This window comes from Anastrepha ludens, chromosome 2 (assembly GCF_028408465.1).
Source record: "Anastrepha ludens isolate Willacy chromosome 2, idAnaLude1.1, whole genome shotgun sequence".
NCBI lineage: Eukaryota > Metazoa > Arthropoda > Insecta > Diptera > Tephritidae > Anastrepha > Anastrepha ludens.
The window spans coordinates 99715375-99734138 of NC_071498.1; the positions used below are offsets into that span (position 1 = coordinate 99715375).

At 40.2% G+C, this 18764-nt stretch overlaps 1 protein-coding gene across 1 annotated transcript in view; it reads left to right on the top strand.

Annotated features, from left to right (window-relative positions):
• Positions 1 to 2563: 2563 nt before the first annotated feature.
• Positions 2564 to 18764, top strand: part of LOC128871593 (uncharacterized) — a 78863-nt gene continuing 62662 nt past the window's right edge. Inside the window, exon 1 of the mRNA XM_054113463.1 lies at positions 2564 to 2667. Coding sequence (XP_053969438.1) covers positions 2564 to 2667 — 104 coding nt within the window. The remainder of the gene's footprint in view (positions 2668 to 18764) is intronic.

Sequence of the window (18764 nt, forward strand, 5' to 3'; positions counted from 1 at the left end):
GTTACCCATTTGGAAATCACACAACAACTTCGTCAAGCCAAAAGACTTATAAGATATTTTACCTACAATAGGGAACTGAAGAACATGCGTAAAGTAGATATCAGGAAAATAGTTGGTTTTCTGACAAATCACTAAAACTGGTACGGCCCCTGTCCAGCATTGGACAACAGAGAAGACATGGACTTCGATCCAAAGACTCTCTCCATGCCCTTTGACTCCATGCCATCAAGAGTCGTACTTGAAAAGAGATACAGTGTGGTGCTGCCAGAGGCTCAATTGTGGTCAAACTCTGAGCCCGGCAAACACTGTTTTCGTATTTTCACGGATGGCTCCAGGGCCGAGCACGGTTGCGGCTCTGTGGTCTACGTGGAATCCTGCGGGACAAAACTGCACTTTGCTCTTGGAATGCATGCATCTGTGTTTCAGGCGAAGGTGTGTGCTGTTTAAGAAGTAATGAACCTTGTTGTGGAAAACAGATGAAGAAACAGATCTATATGTATCTGCAGCGACACCCAAGCTGTGCTCATGGCCTTAGACAGCCCCCCAACCACATCAGGGGTAGTCGAGTTTTGTAAATCCAGACTGAACTAAGTCGGTAGACATAATAGCCTGATGCTAACATGAGTCCCGGGACGGGTATCGCGGTTAACGAGACCTCTGACTCCTTAGCTAAGATGGGTTTTGTGGCCAACTTCTTTGGACCGGAGCCGGTTCTGCCACTCTCTTCAGCAGCCATCAAAGCCACGGTTAGCAAATGGGTAACTACCACCCACAAGCGAGTTGGTTGCTGGTTGGACTGAGGACGGGCCACTTTCTGTGGGCATCTCAGACAGTGCACTCTGCCCAGCTTGTGGAGAAGAGGATGAGTTGGTGGACCACTTCCTGTGCATCTGCTCCGCCTTCGCTCGAATCAGGTTTGAGGTCCTTCGCACTGATGTGTTAAGAAGCAATGACCTTCGCTCCTTGGCACCACAAGATCTACTCAGATTTCTTCGGACGTCGGATAGATTTAAAGAAAATTAAAAGGGAATCCGAGTGTTGTACAATGGACTTAATGTTTTGTGAGTACTGTACTTGCTAGTTGTCTCGAGGAAAAAATAAAAAAATTACTTAAATTAACATCTCTCAAAAATCCACATTGGAAATGAGACAGAGTGTAGACTCCGTCTGAGCATATCTTGTGGAACTGTATTGCATTGGCAAATAGAAAATTACACATCTTTAGTCGAGAACAAATGGAACCGAATGAAATGAAAAATGCTCCTGTTTCAGATATTCTGAAATCTGTCTACAAGGCAGAGAATTTACCGAAACCAATTGGCTTTTAACCGATTTCCTGAGCCAGGAAACATCTAGGTTAAATAGAGTCCGATGAAATACATTTAATGGTAGTAGTGCCAACCAATAGGACTAGTATTCACTACTTCTAAAACATGTAGTAAAGCACAAAAGATCTTTTAGGTCCAACATAGGGCACACTACAGATGCAAAATAATTGTTATTAAATGTTATTCATTATTATTCATTATATTTTCTTCTTCTTCTTCTTAATTGGCGCTATAACCGTTTACCCGATTTTCGCCGAGTTTAACAAAGCGCGCCAGTCGTTTCTTTCTCGTGCTAACCGGCGCCAGTTGGACACACCAAGTGAAGCCAAGTCCTTCTCCACCTGATCTTACCAAAGCAGAGGAGGCCTTCCTCTTCCTCTGCTAACACCAGCCGGTACCGCATTGAATACTTTCAGAGCCAGAGCGTTTGTATCCATTCGGACGACATGACCCAGCCAGCGTAGCCACTAGATCTTTATTCGCTGCACTATGTCCTTGTCGTCGTAAACCTCATACAGCTCATCGTTCCATCGCCTGCGATGTTCGCCGTTGCCAACGTGCAAGGGCCCAAAAATCTTGCGCAGAATCTTTCTCTCAAACACTCCAAGCGTCGCTTCATCGGATGTTTTCATCGTGCACGCATGATGAGAGCCTTGTAGAGTGTTTGTTCGTCGAGAGAGGACTTTACTACTCAATTGCCTACTTAGTCCAAAGTTGCACTTGTTGGTGCTACTATTTTGTAAATGTAAAATTATGTGTTAGCCTGCATTCGAAATCACATTGGCAAATAAAGAAGAAGAAAATAATTCCGCTTGTTAGTATGGAAACCAAGATATAACTGGTTCAGCTGGATAGTTCCTCATTCCCTGAAGGGGCTTAATGTATTTACATATATACATTTACATACACACATATATATATGTAGCATATTTAAAACTACTCACATTTTGCATAAAACACATTACATTAAAATTATTCGAATTCATGATATTGACAATTTTTAACCAAATATAAATACAAAAGCAACAATCCGTGTGGCCACACAAAGCACCAAATGCCAGTAAAATGAAAAATTCAAAGCATTTTATCACACAACGAATTCGATAAATGTCATTTGTCAAGCGCGCACAAGCTGGGCTAGCAATAATCGGAACAACAACAATAACACAGATCATGAAATCGGTTCGAAAATCGTTAACAAACTAAAAAGAAAAAACAAAAACAATACCAAAAGTATGAACATCAAAGTAAATAGCGCCATGAATGGCTATATCGGTGGTGGTGGCGGTAAAAAGGATATGGTACAACGCGTCGAATACTATATGTTTTTGTTTTTGCTGTAACAGCGTGATATCCATTACCGTTATAATGGGATTATGTGCGATTAACGCATTGACATGTAACGGTGTGCAATTGAATTTATTGTTGAGGTTCATTTGGTGTGAAAAAGTTAGCACAAAAGCACAAAAAACGAAAACAAAACAAAATAAAATTAAAGCAAATATCTCAAATGATTGCATTCAGCATAGGAGCGATGCAGCAATAGCAACAAACAATATTTCATTGAGTAAACAAAGGTAAATGAACGATTAAAACAATATGCTAAATTTACCAATTGCGTGCGCCAATTGTAGTAAAAGCAAAAATGAAACAAATGCTCACTCCTATATCGACGAACAATAGCCGGCTGACACTCAAATGATCGCGCACACACAGACACTCAATTCACTACATCTACTATATGTAGTGTACTTGTTGTGGCTATTCAAAATACATAAATGTTGTTGGATTTTTGGGCAATCAAAACAAAACCATACAACAGCAATGCTTTACAAATAAACAGTCAAAGTATTAAAATAAACAAATAGAACAACGCTTTGTAAAATGCGCTTTTTCAAAATTTCTCTGCCCATCATCAAAATCTCTCTGTCGAAATCACTCAAGAAGTCATTCTGTTTGAAAATAAAACCTTGGCATAGCGGAAAAACAACTGTGCATATGTAGCATTACGGTAACCGAAAGAAATAGCAATTACACCGAAGTGCCTCCCAAAACGCGGTATTATATGCAGTCTGTCCAATGGAAGCGTGGTCGGCAAAATGCAAACTTAGAGTTCTGTTTTAAAAAACGCTGTTTCCACAAAATGTGTTCTGCGTATGAAAAATGATTTGAAGCAGTGTTCCTATGTGCATACCCTAAGGGCCAAAAAATTCCACGTGAATCTGCAGCAAAATATTTGAATAAGTCGAAATATTTCAAAAATGTTGATGACTTCCCCGGACGAAGCCCAAAAATAAGGAAAACATACCTCTCCAAAGTATCAGGTCAGTCCATAAGTTCGTGCGTTTTTTAAAGGTGGTTGTAAAATTAATGAAAAAGATGTTTAAAGTATTTATTAATCAATAACATATTTTCCTTCATTATTTACAATGTCTTCCCAACGTTTAGGCAAATTTTTACAATCATTTTCTGCTCATAAATTGTTTGTCCTTGGAGCCAAAACCCGCTTCGATATCCCTTTTTATAGTTTCTTTTGAGGAGTAGTTCTTGTTACTCATATGGGATTGAAGTCCACGGAAAATGTAATAATCACAAGGTGCAATATCCGGAGAGTATGGTGGATGCGGCATTTGCTCCCATCCGAGCTCGTTCAGCTTGCCTAATGTTTGCGTTGTGGTATGAAGTCTTGCGTTGTCGTGGTGAAACAAAACTTTGCGTCTATTCACTAAAGACGGTCGATTTTTGGTAAGTGTCTCATTCGGGTTTGATAGCTGATGGGAATAATAATCAGCGGCTATCGTCTGGTTTGGTTCCAGAAGTTCATAATAAACAATACCGGACATATCCCAACTAATAGACAGGAGAATATTCTTGGGGTGAAGGCCCTCTCTAGGGGTCAGTTCTGGTGTTTCATCTTTATCTAACCATTGGCGTTTGCGAACAGGATTATTATAAAGGACCCATTTTTCATCACTAGTAACGATACGGTTCAAAAAACTTTCATTTTCAAGCCGTTTCAAGGTTGGCGACGGAAAGTCTATGCGCAACCCATTTTCCCAGCTTTGAAACCTTTCCCAACTGAACCATGTGCCTGTGAACTGTTCCATGCGATGAATTTAAGCTCTGAGCTATCATATCGACATTTTATTTTTTAACAACACGTGCTTCCAACCGCGATTAAAATCACTTGTTGAATGCACAATATATCAAAGAAAATATAAATAGTTCCGTTATATTCCGCGAATAATTTTTTGTATGCAAAAATCGTACAAAAGTGAAATTATGGGTAAAATATGCACGAACTTATGGACTGACCTGATAGGATTAGAAGATCTTTGATTGTTTGAGACAAAGCCGAACTTATCGTTGCGCAAAGCTGAAGCTGTTTTAAGAAAAAGGTGTGTTAATGTAACCAAAGGCACGACTCGAGGCCGTTTACGTGCAGAAGAGCTCAAATACCGAAGCACATTGAAAAAGACTTGCGTGAGCTAAGACAAATTCAGCACGGAATTCTGCAAACGTAATATTCACGGATGAATCTTCCATTTGGGCGAATAGTTGCATATGTCGGCTCTAGTGTTCTGCTGAGAATCAACAACTTCTACGAACAATTAAGCATCCAGTCCAGGTTCATGTTTGTGGCTGCTTCTCCCAAAACGGATTTGGGCGTTTATTTATGCTTACTGCCAATTCGAAAGCAGTTTTGATAAATGAAAGTTACCAGAAAGCATTATTATCGTCAGTTGCGAAAATATTTGGAAGAACTAGTCAATCTTGGATTTTAGAAGAAGATAAGGAAACCGATGGTTATAGAGTGGAAACAGAAAAATGGGATTGAAATGATGGATCTTCAAAGTCGGGTGATGCCAACCCAATTGAAAATGTTTGGGCAATAGTTAAGCAAAAACTCAAACGAAAAACACATATGAACCCGGCGAATACCTCTACATCTTACGAACAAATTTAGATGTGGCGGCTACCGGATGGTGCGTGACTACCATTCAATAATATGTACGTTCGAATCTCCATGCATCAACATTAAATTATAGAAACAGTTATTTCGGTCGCTCCTTGGCAGGTAATGGCAAACCCCCAAGTGTATTTCTGCCATGAAAAAACTCCTCAAAAAAACCATTTGCCGTTTGGAGTTGGCTTAAAGCTGTAGGTCACTCCATTTGTGGAACAACATTAAGACGCCCGTCACAAATACGAGGAGGAGCTGGGCCAAACACCTAACAGGACTGTACTCGCGAATTATTTATTTATTTATTTTAGCTTTACGAGTACTCTCAAGTTATCGCCAAACACCGTACGCTTCATATGTGGAAATAATAATACGAACTCGATCTGATTATTTAATAGTTGCTCCCCGTATATTGACAATTACAATTTACGAATTTTACATAACAAAATATAACACGTGAAAGTTAGTTTATATTGCAATACTTATTTAAATGCAATGTAGATCGTAATGAATTTAAAATCCCTTTGTGAAAGTATAATGAAAACACCAGAATTTGAAAAAAATTAAAAAAAATTTGTGGAGCGTATTTATTGGATGCGAAAGACGCTACTCTTGTATTTCTAACACATTCTTCTTCTTCTTAATTGGCCTTCCTCTTCTTCTGCTACCACCAACTGGTACCGCATCGAATATTTCCAAAGCCGGAGCGTTTGTATTCATTCGGACGACATGACCCATCCAACGTAGCCGCTGGATCTTTATTCGCTGCGTTATGTCTATGTCGTCGTAAAGCTCATACAGATCATCGTTCTATCGTCTGCGATATTCGCCGTTGCCAACGTGCAAAGGTCCAAAAATTTTATGCAGAATCTTTCTCTCAAACACTCCAAGCGTCGCTTAATCGGATGTTATCATCGTCCAAGCTTCTGCGCCGCATGCTAATACAAAATACGCCGTGTATTTTATGTGGGGAAATTGTGGAATGCCAGTGGAACGTATGTGTAAAATATTTAAATCTTAATTTTATAGCTAAACCTTATAGCTGACAATCCATCTAAGAATATGACAAATCCTGTTCTCACACCACTTAAATATAGTTCAATATTTCCTACAAGCCACTCACAAGTGAACACCTCTCCAAGGTTAACTCTGCACTGATATTAATAAAACAATGCAAATCTTCAAAAAACAAAAGCGCACCACCGATAGCAACTGTTTACAAATATTAACGCCAGTGCAACATTACAGCAGCCACCACCAAATTTCTACCAGCAATACCAACATCCATTAACACAGCGGCTATCGCTGCTGCTCCTGCTGCTGCTACTGCTACACACAAGGAACTGCAGTCCAACAGCCAGCAGGCTGCCAGATGATGGTAGGTTGGTGAAGGCAATTGCGTACATTGACTTTGTCAATTGAGCGTAAGTGTGGAAGCAACAATAACAACAATGCTAAAAGAGGGTAAAATTTCTATGCTGTTCCACGGGATGCGACAACAGCGGTGGCCATCGCTTAACAGACGCTTGTCGGTCGGTTGTTGATTGTTATCGCAATATAAACGCCAGCAACACCAATACTGATGTTCATTGTTGTGACATGTATGTATGTATGTACGCATGTATTTTTTGATTCTCAGTACCTCCTCCACCGCTGGCTGCCTGCACGAGTATTCCAGTTGCTGATTAAGTCGTAATTAGATTTAAGGATATGCCACCAGCGGTGCACACCAACCAAGAGCGGCGCTATGATGGATTTCGTTTGCGTCACACCGTCACATGGACGTTGCTTTTGTGGTGGTGTGGGTTGGTTTCATGTGGCATGTTGTTGGGCGGCCAAATGAACAACGCTACGATTGCTAATGCGATTTGGGGGAGGTTTGAATTCTACAGCATACATACACACGTACACACACTTTGTCTTCCTAATATTACATAATGCTGTTTACCCCTATGGATTTCCCAATACCCCACACGCTACTCAAGGCCGGCTATCGGTTATCAGTGCGAAGGCAAAGAAATTTAATCAACGTAATGGTGTCTTCTCTACGCACCAGGCTCCTGATCTCTGCCGGTGCGGGCGAAAGGCGACACTCTGTGCTCATTTTTCCTATTTGTTTTTGTTGTTGCAATAATCAACGTTGATATCTTCAAACATTTGCTTATTAGTGCGACGAAATCTTAACTCCAAACTACACGCATACACTCCTAAACTAATGAAAGTAGTGTCACCACCCATCCCCAGTAGAACTGCGTTTCTACTTTCTTCGCATTACCTCGCTTCGACCGACTTAGGTTGGCACTGTGTCGTTGGATTTATTGCAACCATTAATCTTATTTTGTTGTGCTTCCGGTGAGCTGTGACCACCAAGAACTACTCATGCATGGCAGTGCGTACCCCTTGATGGGCCAGAGCGAACCCAGGTAGGTGATTGCACAGTAAGCGGCTGTGGAGCATTCAGTTTGCTTGAAGTTTAGCGCTTAGCTTCATTTTGCGTATTTATTATATTAAATTTCTTGCGTTGCGTACTAAAATTGCTACTGTTGTTCCGCATTTTCTTTGATTTTGTTAATTTATTAAGTTTTTGTTTTTGTATGAGCATACTGAGCATAGTATTCTTACCCTCGCAATGGACGTTGCAGTGCCGTTGCCGCACTGCGCAATTTGGGATATTTTGCTAATCGTGTGGGAATTACTTACTTAATACATATTTTTCGCACAAAAAATTAATTTGATTGCCTTTTGACAGGAAACAGAGATTTTTAGCTGTTTAACTCTTAGGTTTACCAAGTGAAATATATCCATCTGATTCATTCTTATTACACATAGGGGTTTTCTATAAGAGCGGGTCGAAATGGCATAAATAAAGTTGTGTGGAAGGTATTAACGAAATTTGTTGTTTTTTCTTTTGTTTTGGAAACACCAGTGTTTGGAACAAGGTAACTTTCAAAATTAAAACAAATATGGACGGTAAAGTAGTCATCAAGGAAAACTCGGCTGATTTGGAGCCGGTTACCTTCACAGAAATTAAAACAAAGCATGACTCGAAGGTGTGGAACCATCATAGTCAAAGGTTGTTGATTCACATATAGATTTTATTGAATATATTTCATATATGCAGTTATTTAGCATCGAATTGGTAAAATATTTTCAGTTATAACAGTTATGGCGGTCACGTTTCTACATCACAGCGCGTGGATGGGATATGAAGGGTCCAATTTTCAATGGGTCTGCTGAATTTGATCAATAGACTGAGTTATGTTGACTTTGAGGTCATGGGTCCACTGCGACTCATTGGTATAGACAAAAAAAAGTCTACTATGCACCGAAATCGTTCACAATAAAGTTGTATCATTTACGTGTGCTACCAAATCGTGCAGCCTGCCAAGAAGACTTGGCATCAGTGACTGAGTAATAATCAGCAGATTTGTTAGACGCCGCCTAAACAACAGCTTGCCAACACCGAGCTGTCACTATTAAACCACCCTATATGTACATGTACTTACAAGAGTGAGTTAATACCACTCCAAAAATTAAAACAAATTAAATCTAACTCAACATTTAAAATTAAAATAAATTAATTTTAAAAAGTCCTTAAAACAAAATACATTAAAAGAGTGATTAAATGTTTGTAGTCAAAGTAGCAAAACTCAAAAAAAATCTACTTAAATGAGTAACAGCAATTCTCATAAGTCGAATATGAACTGCTGCTTAAACTTATGCTTTTGACGATTTATCAAACACAGTCGAAGCAAAAGCAAACAACGATCACTGCAAGACTGGGAAATACTTCGGCAGTCTTCCAATGTTTTTTAATGCTGCTGCCAGCAGTCAAAAGAGTTAGAAGAGGCAATAAAAATACCGAATAGAAAGGAAAAAGAATTACCACAAAATCAACAACAGCGACAGCAGTTACATTATTTGCTGCTACTTTAATTTCCAAATTCGCAAAAAGTTGTAGTTAGTCAAATGAAAAACTCTTTGAAATGCCAACTGCCGAAGTACTATGCAGTCTCTTAGCGATCGATTTTTGGACTTACTTACGAATAGTGCTAAATAAATGATATTCTTTGCTTGAAAAGCCCATCTTATAAACGAAGTAAAAACCTGAAAAGTATTAAAGGAACTCTTCACCATCGACCGGAACCATTCCCTACTGATTTAAACAATTTCGGTGCTGCCATTCAAGCAATAGTAAAGTCGAACTTTCTCAGGGATGATAGATTACCCGGCTTGGCCAATCTTCTTCTTCTTAATTGGCGCGATAACCACTTACGCGATTTTGGCCGAGTTTAACAAAGCGAGCCAGTCGTTTCTTTCTCGTGTTAATCGGCGCCAATTGGACACACCAAGTGAAGCCAAGTCCTTCTCCACCTGATCTTTCCAACGCAGAGGAGGCCTTCCTCTTCCTCTGCTACCACCAGCTGGTACCGCATCGAATACTTTTAAAGCCGGAGCGTTTGTATCCATTCGGACGACATGACTCAACCAACGAAGCAGCTGGATCATTATTCGCTGGGCTATGTTTATGTCGTCGTAAAGCTCATACAGTTCATCGTTCCATCGTCTGCGATATTCGCCGTTGCCAACGTGCAAAGGTCCAAAAATCTTACGCAGAATCTTTCTCTCGAACACTCCAAGCGTCGCTTCATCGGATGTTGACATCGTCCAAGATTCTGCGCCATGTAGAATGTTAGTTTTGTTCGTCGAGAGAGGACTTTACTGCTCAGTTGCCTACTTAGTCCAAAGTAGCACTTGTTGGCAAGAGAGATTCTACGTTGGATTTCAAGGCTGACACTGTTATCGGTGTTACTGCTGGTTCCTAAATAAACGAAGTCTTTTACAACCTTGAAATTATAATCGTCAACAGTGACGTGGGTGCCGATACGCGAGTGCGCCGACTGTTTATTTGAAGACAGGAGGTACTTCGTTTTGTCCTCGTTCACCACCAGACCCATTCGATTTGCCTCTTTATCCAGTTTGGAGAAGGCAGAACTAACAGCGCGGTTGTTAAGGACGATGATGTCAATATCATCGACATACGCCAGCAATTGTACGCTCTTATAAAAAATTAAGTTCTGCGGCTCGTACGATGCTCTCCAACATCAGGTTAAAGAAGTCACTCGACAGCGAGTCACCCTGTCTGAAACCTCGTTTGGTATCAAACGGCTCGGAGAGGTCCTTCCCAATTCTGACGGCGCTGCTGGTGTTGAGCAACGTCATCTTGCAAAACCGTATTAGTTTTTTGGGGATACCAAATTCAGACATCGCGGCATACAGATAACTCCTTTTCGTACTGTCGAATGCAGCTTTGAAATCGACGAAAAGATGGTGTGTGTCGATTCTCCTTTCGTGGGTCTAAAGCCACACTGATAAGGTCCAATCAGTTGGTTGACGGTGGGCTTCAGCCTTTCACACAATACGCTCGCTAGAACCTTATAGGCGATATTTAGAAGACTAATCCCGCGGTAATTGGCACAGATTGCAGGATCCCCCTTCTTATGGATTGGGCAGAGCACACTTAAATTCCAATCGGCAGGCATGCTTTCATCCGACCATATTTTGCATAGGAGCTGATGCATGTACCTTACCAGCTCCTCGCCGCCATGTTTGAATAGCTCGGCCGGCAGTCCGTCGGCGACTGCGGCTTTGTTGTTCTTTAGCCTCGTTATCGCTATTCTCACCTCGTCATGGTCGGGTAGCGGAACGACAATTCCGTCGTCGTCGATTGGGGTATCGGGATCTTCACATTCTCTGTAACATGCGCAGCTGTCACTGTTTAATAGGTTCGAGAAGTGTTCCCTCCATAATTTAAGATTGCTCTGGATGTCAGTCACCAGTTCGCCGTCTTTGTTCTTACAGGAAAACGATCCGGTCTTAAAACCTTCTGTAAGTCGCCGAACTTTCTGATAGAATTTTCGGGCGTTGTTCCTGTAGGCCAGCATCTCAAGCTCCTCGCACTCACGTATTTCGGCCTCTCGTTTCTTCTGTCGGATAATACGTCTCTCTTCCCTTTTCAGCTCTCTGTAGCGATCCCACCTGGCTCGCGTTGCGCCCGATCGCAGCGTAACTCTATAGGCGGCATTCTTTCTTTCTGCAGCAGCGTGACATTCCTCGTCGTACCAAGTGCTTTTTCGGGCTCGCCGGAATCCGATTTCTTCTTCGGCGGCGGTACGTAGGGAACGAGAAATGTTGCTCCATTGCTCGTGCATGCCGGTTTGTTGGGCAGTGCTCTCTGAGAGCAGGAGTGAGATTCGAGTGGCGAATCTTCTGGCTGTCTGTTGTGATTGCAGCATTTCGATGTTGAACATTCTTTGCGTAGGTAGATGTACGTTTTTTGCAGCAGAGAGGTGGGTGCGCAGTTTGGCTGCAACAAGGTAATGATCCGAGTCGATGTTGGGCCCTCGGATCGTACGTACATCTAATACACTAGAAGCGTGTGTGCCATCTATCACAACATGATCGATCTGGTTTCGCGTTTTTCGATCAGGGGACAGCCAGGTAGCTTGGTGTATCTTTTTATGCTGGAATCTGGTGCTGCAGACTACCATGTTTCGGGTCCCGGCGAAGTCGATCAGCCTCTGTCCGTTACCGGATGTTTCGTTGTGCAGGCTGAGTTTTCCGACTGTGGGACCAAAAATTCCTTCCTTGCCCACCCTGGCGTTGAAGTCGCCAAGCACGATTTTTATGTCGTGACGGGGGCAGTGCTCATACGAACGTTCCAAGCGCTCATAGAAGGAGTCTTTGGTCGCATCGTCCTTCTCTTCCGTCGGGGCGTGGGCGCAAATTAGCGATATGTTAAAAAACCGCGCTTTGATGCGAATTATTGCGAGACGATCGTCCACCGGAGTGAACGATAGTGCTTGGCGACGAAGTCTCTCTCCCACAACAAATCCGACTCCGAATTTGCGCTCCTTTACATGGCAACTGTAGTAGACGTCGCAAGGTCCTATGGTTTTCTTGCCTTGCCCCGTCCATCGCATTTCTTGGATGGCAGTGATGTCAGCCTTTACTCTTACGAGGACATCAACCAGCCGGGCAGAGGCACCTTCCCCATTAAGGGACCAGACATTCCAGGTGCATGCCCTCAAATCGTATTCCTTATTTCGTTTGCAGAGGTCGTCATCAGTGTTGGAAGTTCTCATCCGAGGCTTTGTTGCTGTTTTCATTGGGGGGAGGCTTTTTTGGTACATAAGTATGCTTGTCCAATCAGTCGGACTCTATTGATTTTTTTCGTTCTTCACCAACACAATCTCAGTTTTTTCGTAAACAAATCACTGTCATGACCACAATGACGTCAGCCAATCAGCTGATTCTTTTAAGTTCGCTAAGAACAGATTAACGGTCTTGTCATGGTCTCACCTTCTAAATTCTTTTCGCTATGGAACTTTCTGGTCACCCAACTGAAGTCGCCACAGTAGTCGATGAAATCTTGAGTAGATAATGTCGATCTCCCATGGCGGGTTATGGCGACCACTTTGTGAGATAGGCGCACTGTATTTCACTTCCATTCGCTTAAATGCGTAACACGATCACAATTATGGAACTGTTCAATATATTTGACGCCAATTTAGAGCAAGAGCGACCGCATTTGGTGGCGCAAAAAGTTCTCTTCTATCAGTACCATGCATTCAAGCCAGTCTGCAATCGCAAAGGCAAAACGGCATGTACTAGCACCAATTGCCAGTATATTTCGTCCAGTATATTTTCTAGATTTCGCCACTACGCCTGCTGTAAACATGAAGAAATAGCTCGACGTTAAGAGATACTGATCACATAGGGATATCCTCAATTAAAGAAATTAATATTTTGTAGACGTTTAGAATTTATATGACATAATTAGAACGCTAAATTTATAATACCATATGCTGAAAAATCAAGTAATTTCTTATTTAAATTTTCAGGAAAGCACTAACCCACCCTTGTATATCGCAGAGCACAAGCTTCCTTTTTCTAGCCTATTAATTACTTTAGGAGTTATATGAGAATTGCCAAACATATGCCGCCGATAAGTGGAAGGAGGTGTCATACGTTTCAATATCATTAATCTTTGCAAACACGCTGCAGCTCTATAGAGTTCAGCATAATAAGCGTGGGAAATCATGAATAATTAAATTATACATAGCACCGGAAAATTTTCATCCACGGTATAGCATCCTGGTTGTCCTGGTTTTCCTTGATTCCTTTTACTCCAGCGCAGAAATTCTCAACTACTTTTTTTTACGAATTTTAGCTTCCGAAAATTAGAAGTCGATTAGGTAAAGCTGGGGGAGGTCGTGCGTGCAGACCATATACATCCACACAGCGACAATATTACAAAAATGAATATTCAACAAATACATGTTACAGTAAATCAAAGTCATATTTAGACTTCGAGAAATCTATTGCAATGGACTTTAAGAGCAAGTTTCACTTTGCTATACAACAAAATCCTCCTCCACTTTAATACACATCTTCCAAAGATCGTCCAACATTTCATACCATTTACGTAATAATTTTCCAAAATATTGTTTCACAGCTTTTTGCAGGATTGTTACCGAATGCGCAATTAACTTTCTGAGCCTCTGACCTTCCTCACATAAAATATGGGTTCCTGATGCATCTCAAGTGTCTGTAGCAGTTTCATACTTAATCAAACCAATTGATTTCTTTATGATGAATGTCGTTCGCCAGTTCTAATGCAGAAACGGGCTCGGAGTTGAAGCTTGTTTGTTTTAAATTTTCTTTGGAGGTGAATTAAGCGAACTTTGTTTCTCTGGATCAAAGCGAGAGGTAGGTGTTAAAAAACCGCAAATATGTACGGAAGTAACTAACGTACACCTTTTTTAACCGGCTAAGGCTCAGGTACTATGATTAAGTATGAATGTACTCCATGGCTCTGGACATGAACTTGATACGACTGTATTAAAAAAGTAAAGAAGTACAAAATGTGGTTCAGACCCGCCCATATTTTATTAAAATTAAAAACTTATAAAAAGTGAGCGTGGTATTAGTCCGATCTCAATCATATTTATGTCAATCTTAAAATTAAGTTGAGATTCTCCCCAATTTTTGATGTACGTCTTATTATGGAAGATGGTTTTTTATGAGGTGATTTTCCATTGCAGAAATACGACTACATACAATAATAGCAACTAAATGGCAGGTGGATGTGATTATAGACCGATGTTGCATATTTTCAATACTAACCTACCCTCCAGATTCTCAAGCGCATAGACAGACGGGCGGATAGACCAGCATGGATAAATGGGCTGCTCTCAACATTCTGACATATTACAAGGCACAGCCAACGTCTTCGTTGCCCTGTAATGACTTTGGGATAAATAATTATTTTATAAAAAATTTTATCACGTGTGATCTTAATTTTCGTCATGTGTGATCTTGAGAAATGAAGGGCTAAAATTTACTGCCCTACCCCCATCTCTAATCGGATACTCTCCTCTTCATCAAAATCATTATATCGCTGCTTTGCGATTCTGATTCTCATCCCTACTTATAACTTCGTTCTTTTATTTCTGTACTTTTGGTCTCTTCAAACCCATATCATGGAGTTTTAACAGCTGTTTTTTTAAGGTTAGTACTAACTGAAACAGAGGTGAATGCCATAAAACTAGTGCCATCTAAGTGTGCGCGGGACTTCTCAACCCACATATAGAATAAAATTAAACTCAATAGGTGCTTATAAAATGTACTTGAAACAACTTTGCGCTCAAAAACGGAAGATTAATCTACTAGAGAAATGACAACAGATTATCTTAAGAAGATGGTACACATTCGCTTAAATAAAGTCTATAAAAGACACAAAAAGTCGCTTTTAACTTATCTCAAATTTATTGTCGTACTTCTTAGGCAACTTATATAAGTAACATGTTCTTGATGCTGGTGACTGTGGAGCGTCAAAAATCTATTTCAAAATGCCTGGAGGAGTGTTAAATACTGACAGAGTTGTCACTCGGCAGATTTTTTACATACATTTTTTAAATTCGTTAGCCCTTATAAATGTATTAAAAATATTTCTTTTAAATCCTCAAATTTGTCAGAAGAAAAATGCAACCGAAAATTTAAAAATAAAAACTTTGTTTGAATAAAAAAACAACAAAAGGTAAAACTTGAAAGGCAAAAAAAACATGTGGGGCATGCGGAGCTTGAACAACGAAATCGGGATGTATGCAATTCTTAGTGGGCCTTTTCAAAGAAGGAGTCCACCTCCTGTAATATAAGTTTTACAAGCTCTAAAAAATTGTACACACTTCATTTTAAGAATGAAGATTTTACATACAAATATTCATAAAATGGATTTGCTTGAAGAATTTATAATACTTGCCAGGCTTCGCCATAAACAAACGCCATTTAAACTACATGGATTTGGACTGATCAATTTAGAAAAATATCAGATATTTTATCATAAATTCTATTTTTAGAAAAAGGTTTTAATAACTAATGAGAAGCTATAAACAATCTTCGAAATTTAAATGAATATCTCCCAGCCAAAAGTCAAAATACGGAGTTTACCTTTTATATTTTACAACTTTCCAACACTAGGTGTTATGAACCGTAATTCGATATTTTTATCTAAAACTTTGGTATCTATTTTTTAGCATAAACTTCCATATCAAGTTCTCACATACGAGTTTTATTTGTTCTTTTTTCAGTGATTTCAATAATATTAAATTAACTCGTGAAAATTTTCGTGCGAGGACTTGAATGATTTTCGACGTGATCAACTAATTTCAACTTTTGATATTTAAGGGGGTAGTATGGTTAATTCGGTGTAAAACAAGCATATTTTTCGAAATTTTTTTTGTCGACACAGTTGATTTATTCAAAATTTTAAAATTACTTCATTATAAAGCCATATTTAAAGAATATTGTGTGAAATTTTCATTGATTTTTATGAAGAAATGAGTTGGTGGCAGCGACTCTTCGCGGACGTCTCATAAAAAAGTTGTATTGCGGTGTCCCTCAGAACTCATTACTGGATCAACTAAAATCAAAAAACCAAATTGATTTCATCAGCTAATAAAGTTTCGCAGGTAACAACGTCGAATTTTTTTTTTCTTTTTTTTTTTAAATTTTTTAAAGCGCTTTGAAGTCAAAACACCGATTTTTCATAAAAAAAACTTGAAAACTTTGTTGTTTTAAAACATAACAAAATTAAAAAAAAAAAAACTCGACGTCATTACCTCGTGAATAAAGTAAAGAAATAAAAAAAACAAATTTGAAAAGAATCGGTGCAGTAGATATGAATCTACAGTGGACACCGACCGTAAAAAAGGCAAGTGTGAGAAAAACACGTTTAAAGTTCGCCGACCGCTCAAACCAGTCCAGCTGTCGCGTCACTAAAATAGTTGTAGCTTCGAAAATAATTCGAATTTTGAAAAATCCTTTAAGGGAGATATTTTTGAATAGTTAAACTATCAAATTTTGAAAAAAAAAAATTTTCGATTTTTTCAAATTTCTAGACTAGAATACCCCCTTAAGCACCACACTTAGGCACTGTGAAATGCTGTTACGAATATAATGAGTTCCAACGTGACTGTCGAGGACTGCAATGATTGTGATATGCTTATTGTTAAGTTACATGTTTCACATGCATACAGAACTACCGACTTCACGTTGGTATCACATATTTTCAGTAGTTTTGTGTGCCTGGAGATGTGGGTTGATCTCCATACTTTGTTTGGCATGTCAAATGCAACACGTCCCTTAGATATGTTATTGATCCGCCGTTTTTTGATATTATGCTCCCAAGGTAGCAAAATTCATCTACATCTTCAAGCGACGTGTAGGTAATTTGAAGGCTTTGCGTTTCGGTGGTGTTAATCCACATTACTTTGGTCCCTGCTATGTTAATTTTTAGATCCGTTTGTGCTACTGCATGGCATACCGCTTGTAGTTTAGCTGATGCATCTGAGTATTTGTGCGATAGTAAACAAATGTCGTCCGCATAATCTAGGTCTACAAGCCGGCCGCATAAACCCCAGGTAATGCCTCTGCTGACTGCACACGCTTATCGCATTGGTAAGTCCAGGACCAGGTTGAACAAGAGTGGAGATAATACACATTCTTGCCTAACACCGGTTTGAACTTCGATACTACCACTTAGAACATTTTCGTATTTCACGCGGCATGAAGGCCCGAGTACATTTCTTTTATGATGGTGACAATTTTCTCAGGCTTTCTTTTGCTTTCAAGAGCTTTCCAGATTGTTTAATGATCGATGAAACAGAGGTAATGAGGCGAGAGACACTCAACCGACTGCTCCACGATCACTCTCAAGGACTTTACATAATCGACGCAAGAGCAGTGGCGACGAAAGCCTGCTTGTTCTTTGCGTAGTCCCTGATTCAATGAGTTGGGCAGCCTTTTTTGAATTCATCATGCTTAGCAACGTGATTCCTCGCCAATTTTTACACTCAGATAGGTTATCCTTCTTCGGGAGAAGGGTTATAACCCCACTTTTAACTCAGATGGTATTCTTTCAGAGTTCCAGAAATTTTTCAATAAGGGCAGCAGGATCCAGCTTTTAGTACTTCCGGGTTAATGTTATCGGACCCGGGAGCTTTGCAGTTTTTTAGAGACTTTATCGCATTTATTATCTCGCTCTCATCCGGACATATTGTGGCGATGACACGTATTGCAATGTGGACGTTGGCAGCTACACGACAGAGTGGGCTGCAAGGACGGGGCTGACAGTAGCTTCTTATAACAGCGCTCGCAGATGTTCACTTGCTTGTCTTTAGATGTTGTTGGCTCGCCGTCCCCGTCTTTGAGCTGCTTGATCGTTTTAAAATTGGTGCTTGTTAATTGTCGTATCGTGCGATAAAAGCCTCGGGCACGGCTCGTTTCCGCAGCAGACTGCGCTGTAACGGGAAGGTTATTGCACCACAGTCTTTTATGAGATCTGGTACTTTTCATTATTCGTCTGTCAATAAGGTTGTATCGTTGCTGCAGCTCTGCCTTACATTATCTGGTTTTCGCGCAATTTAGCTGGTTTTTTATTATTCTGCGGCCACTTATTAGATCCCATGCTCGATCGGAGATCCAACACTTCGGCTTATGCGCCTTGTAACCGATATGGTCGTCCGTAAAGTCTGCGGAAGGCTGTTTTATTTGCTGAGACCAGGGACTAAGTAAATCTGACGCACGTAGTTGCGTCTTTTAGTTTCTCAACTTCTAATTTCGTTCATGTTTTTTGGTTTGACGTTTTGCTGACCGCAGCAACTCTGAGTCTAATTGTAACAATAAGAAATTTGTGATCGCTGACTATATCTGCTCCTCGCTAGTTACGCACATTTCGAAAAGAGGGCTTTAGTGCGACCAGCATACTTTCGATATTCTTCGTCAAGAAGATTTTTTCTCGTTAGATACCGCATAACCTTAAAATTGCTGAAAAAAAGCCTAGTGTAGATTGGTGTAAAGAAATGTTGAAGAAACTCAGCAGCAGGCGTTCAGCCCTGTGATATCGTAAT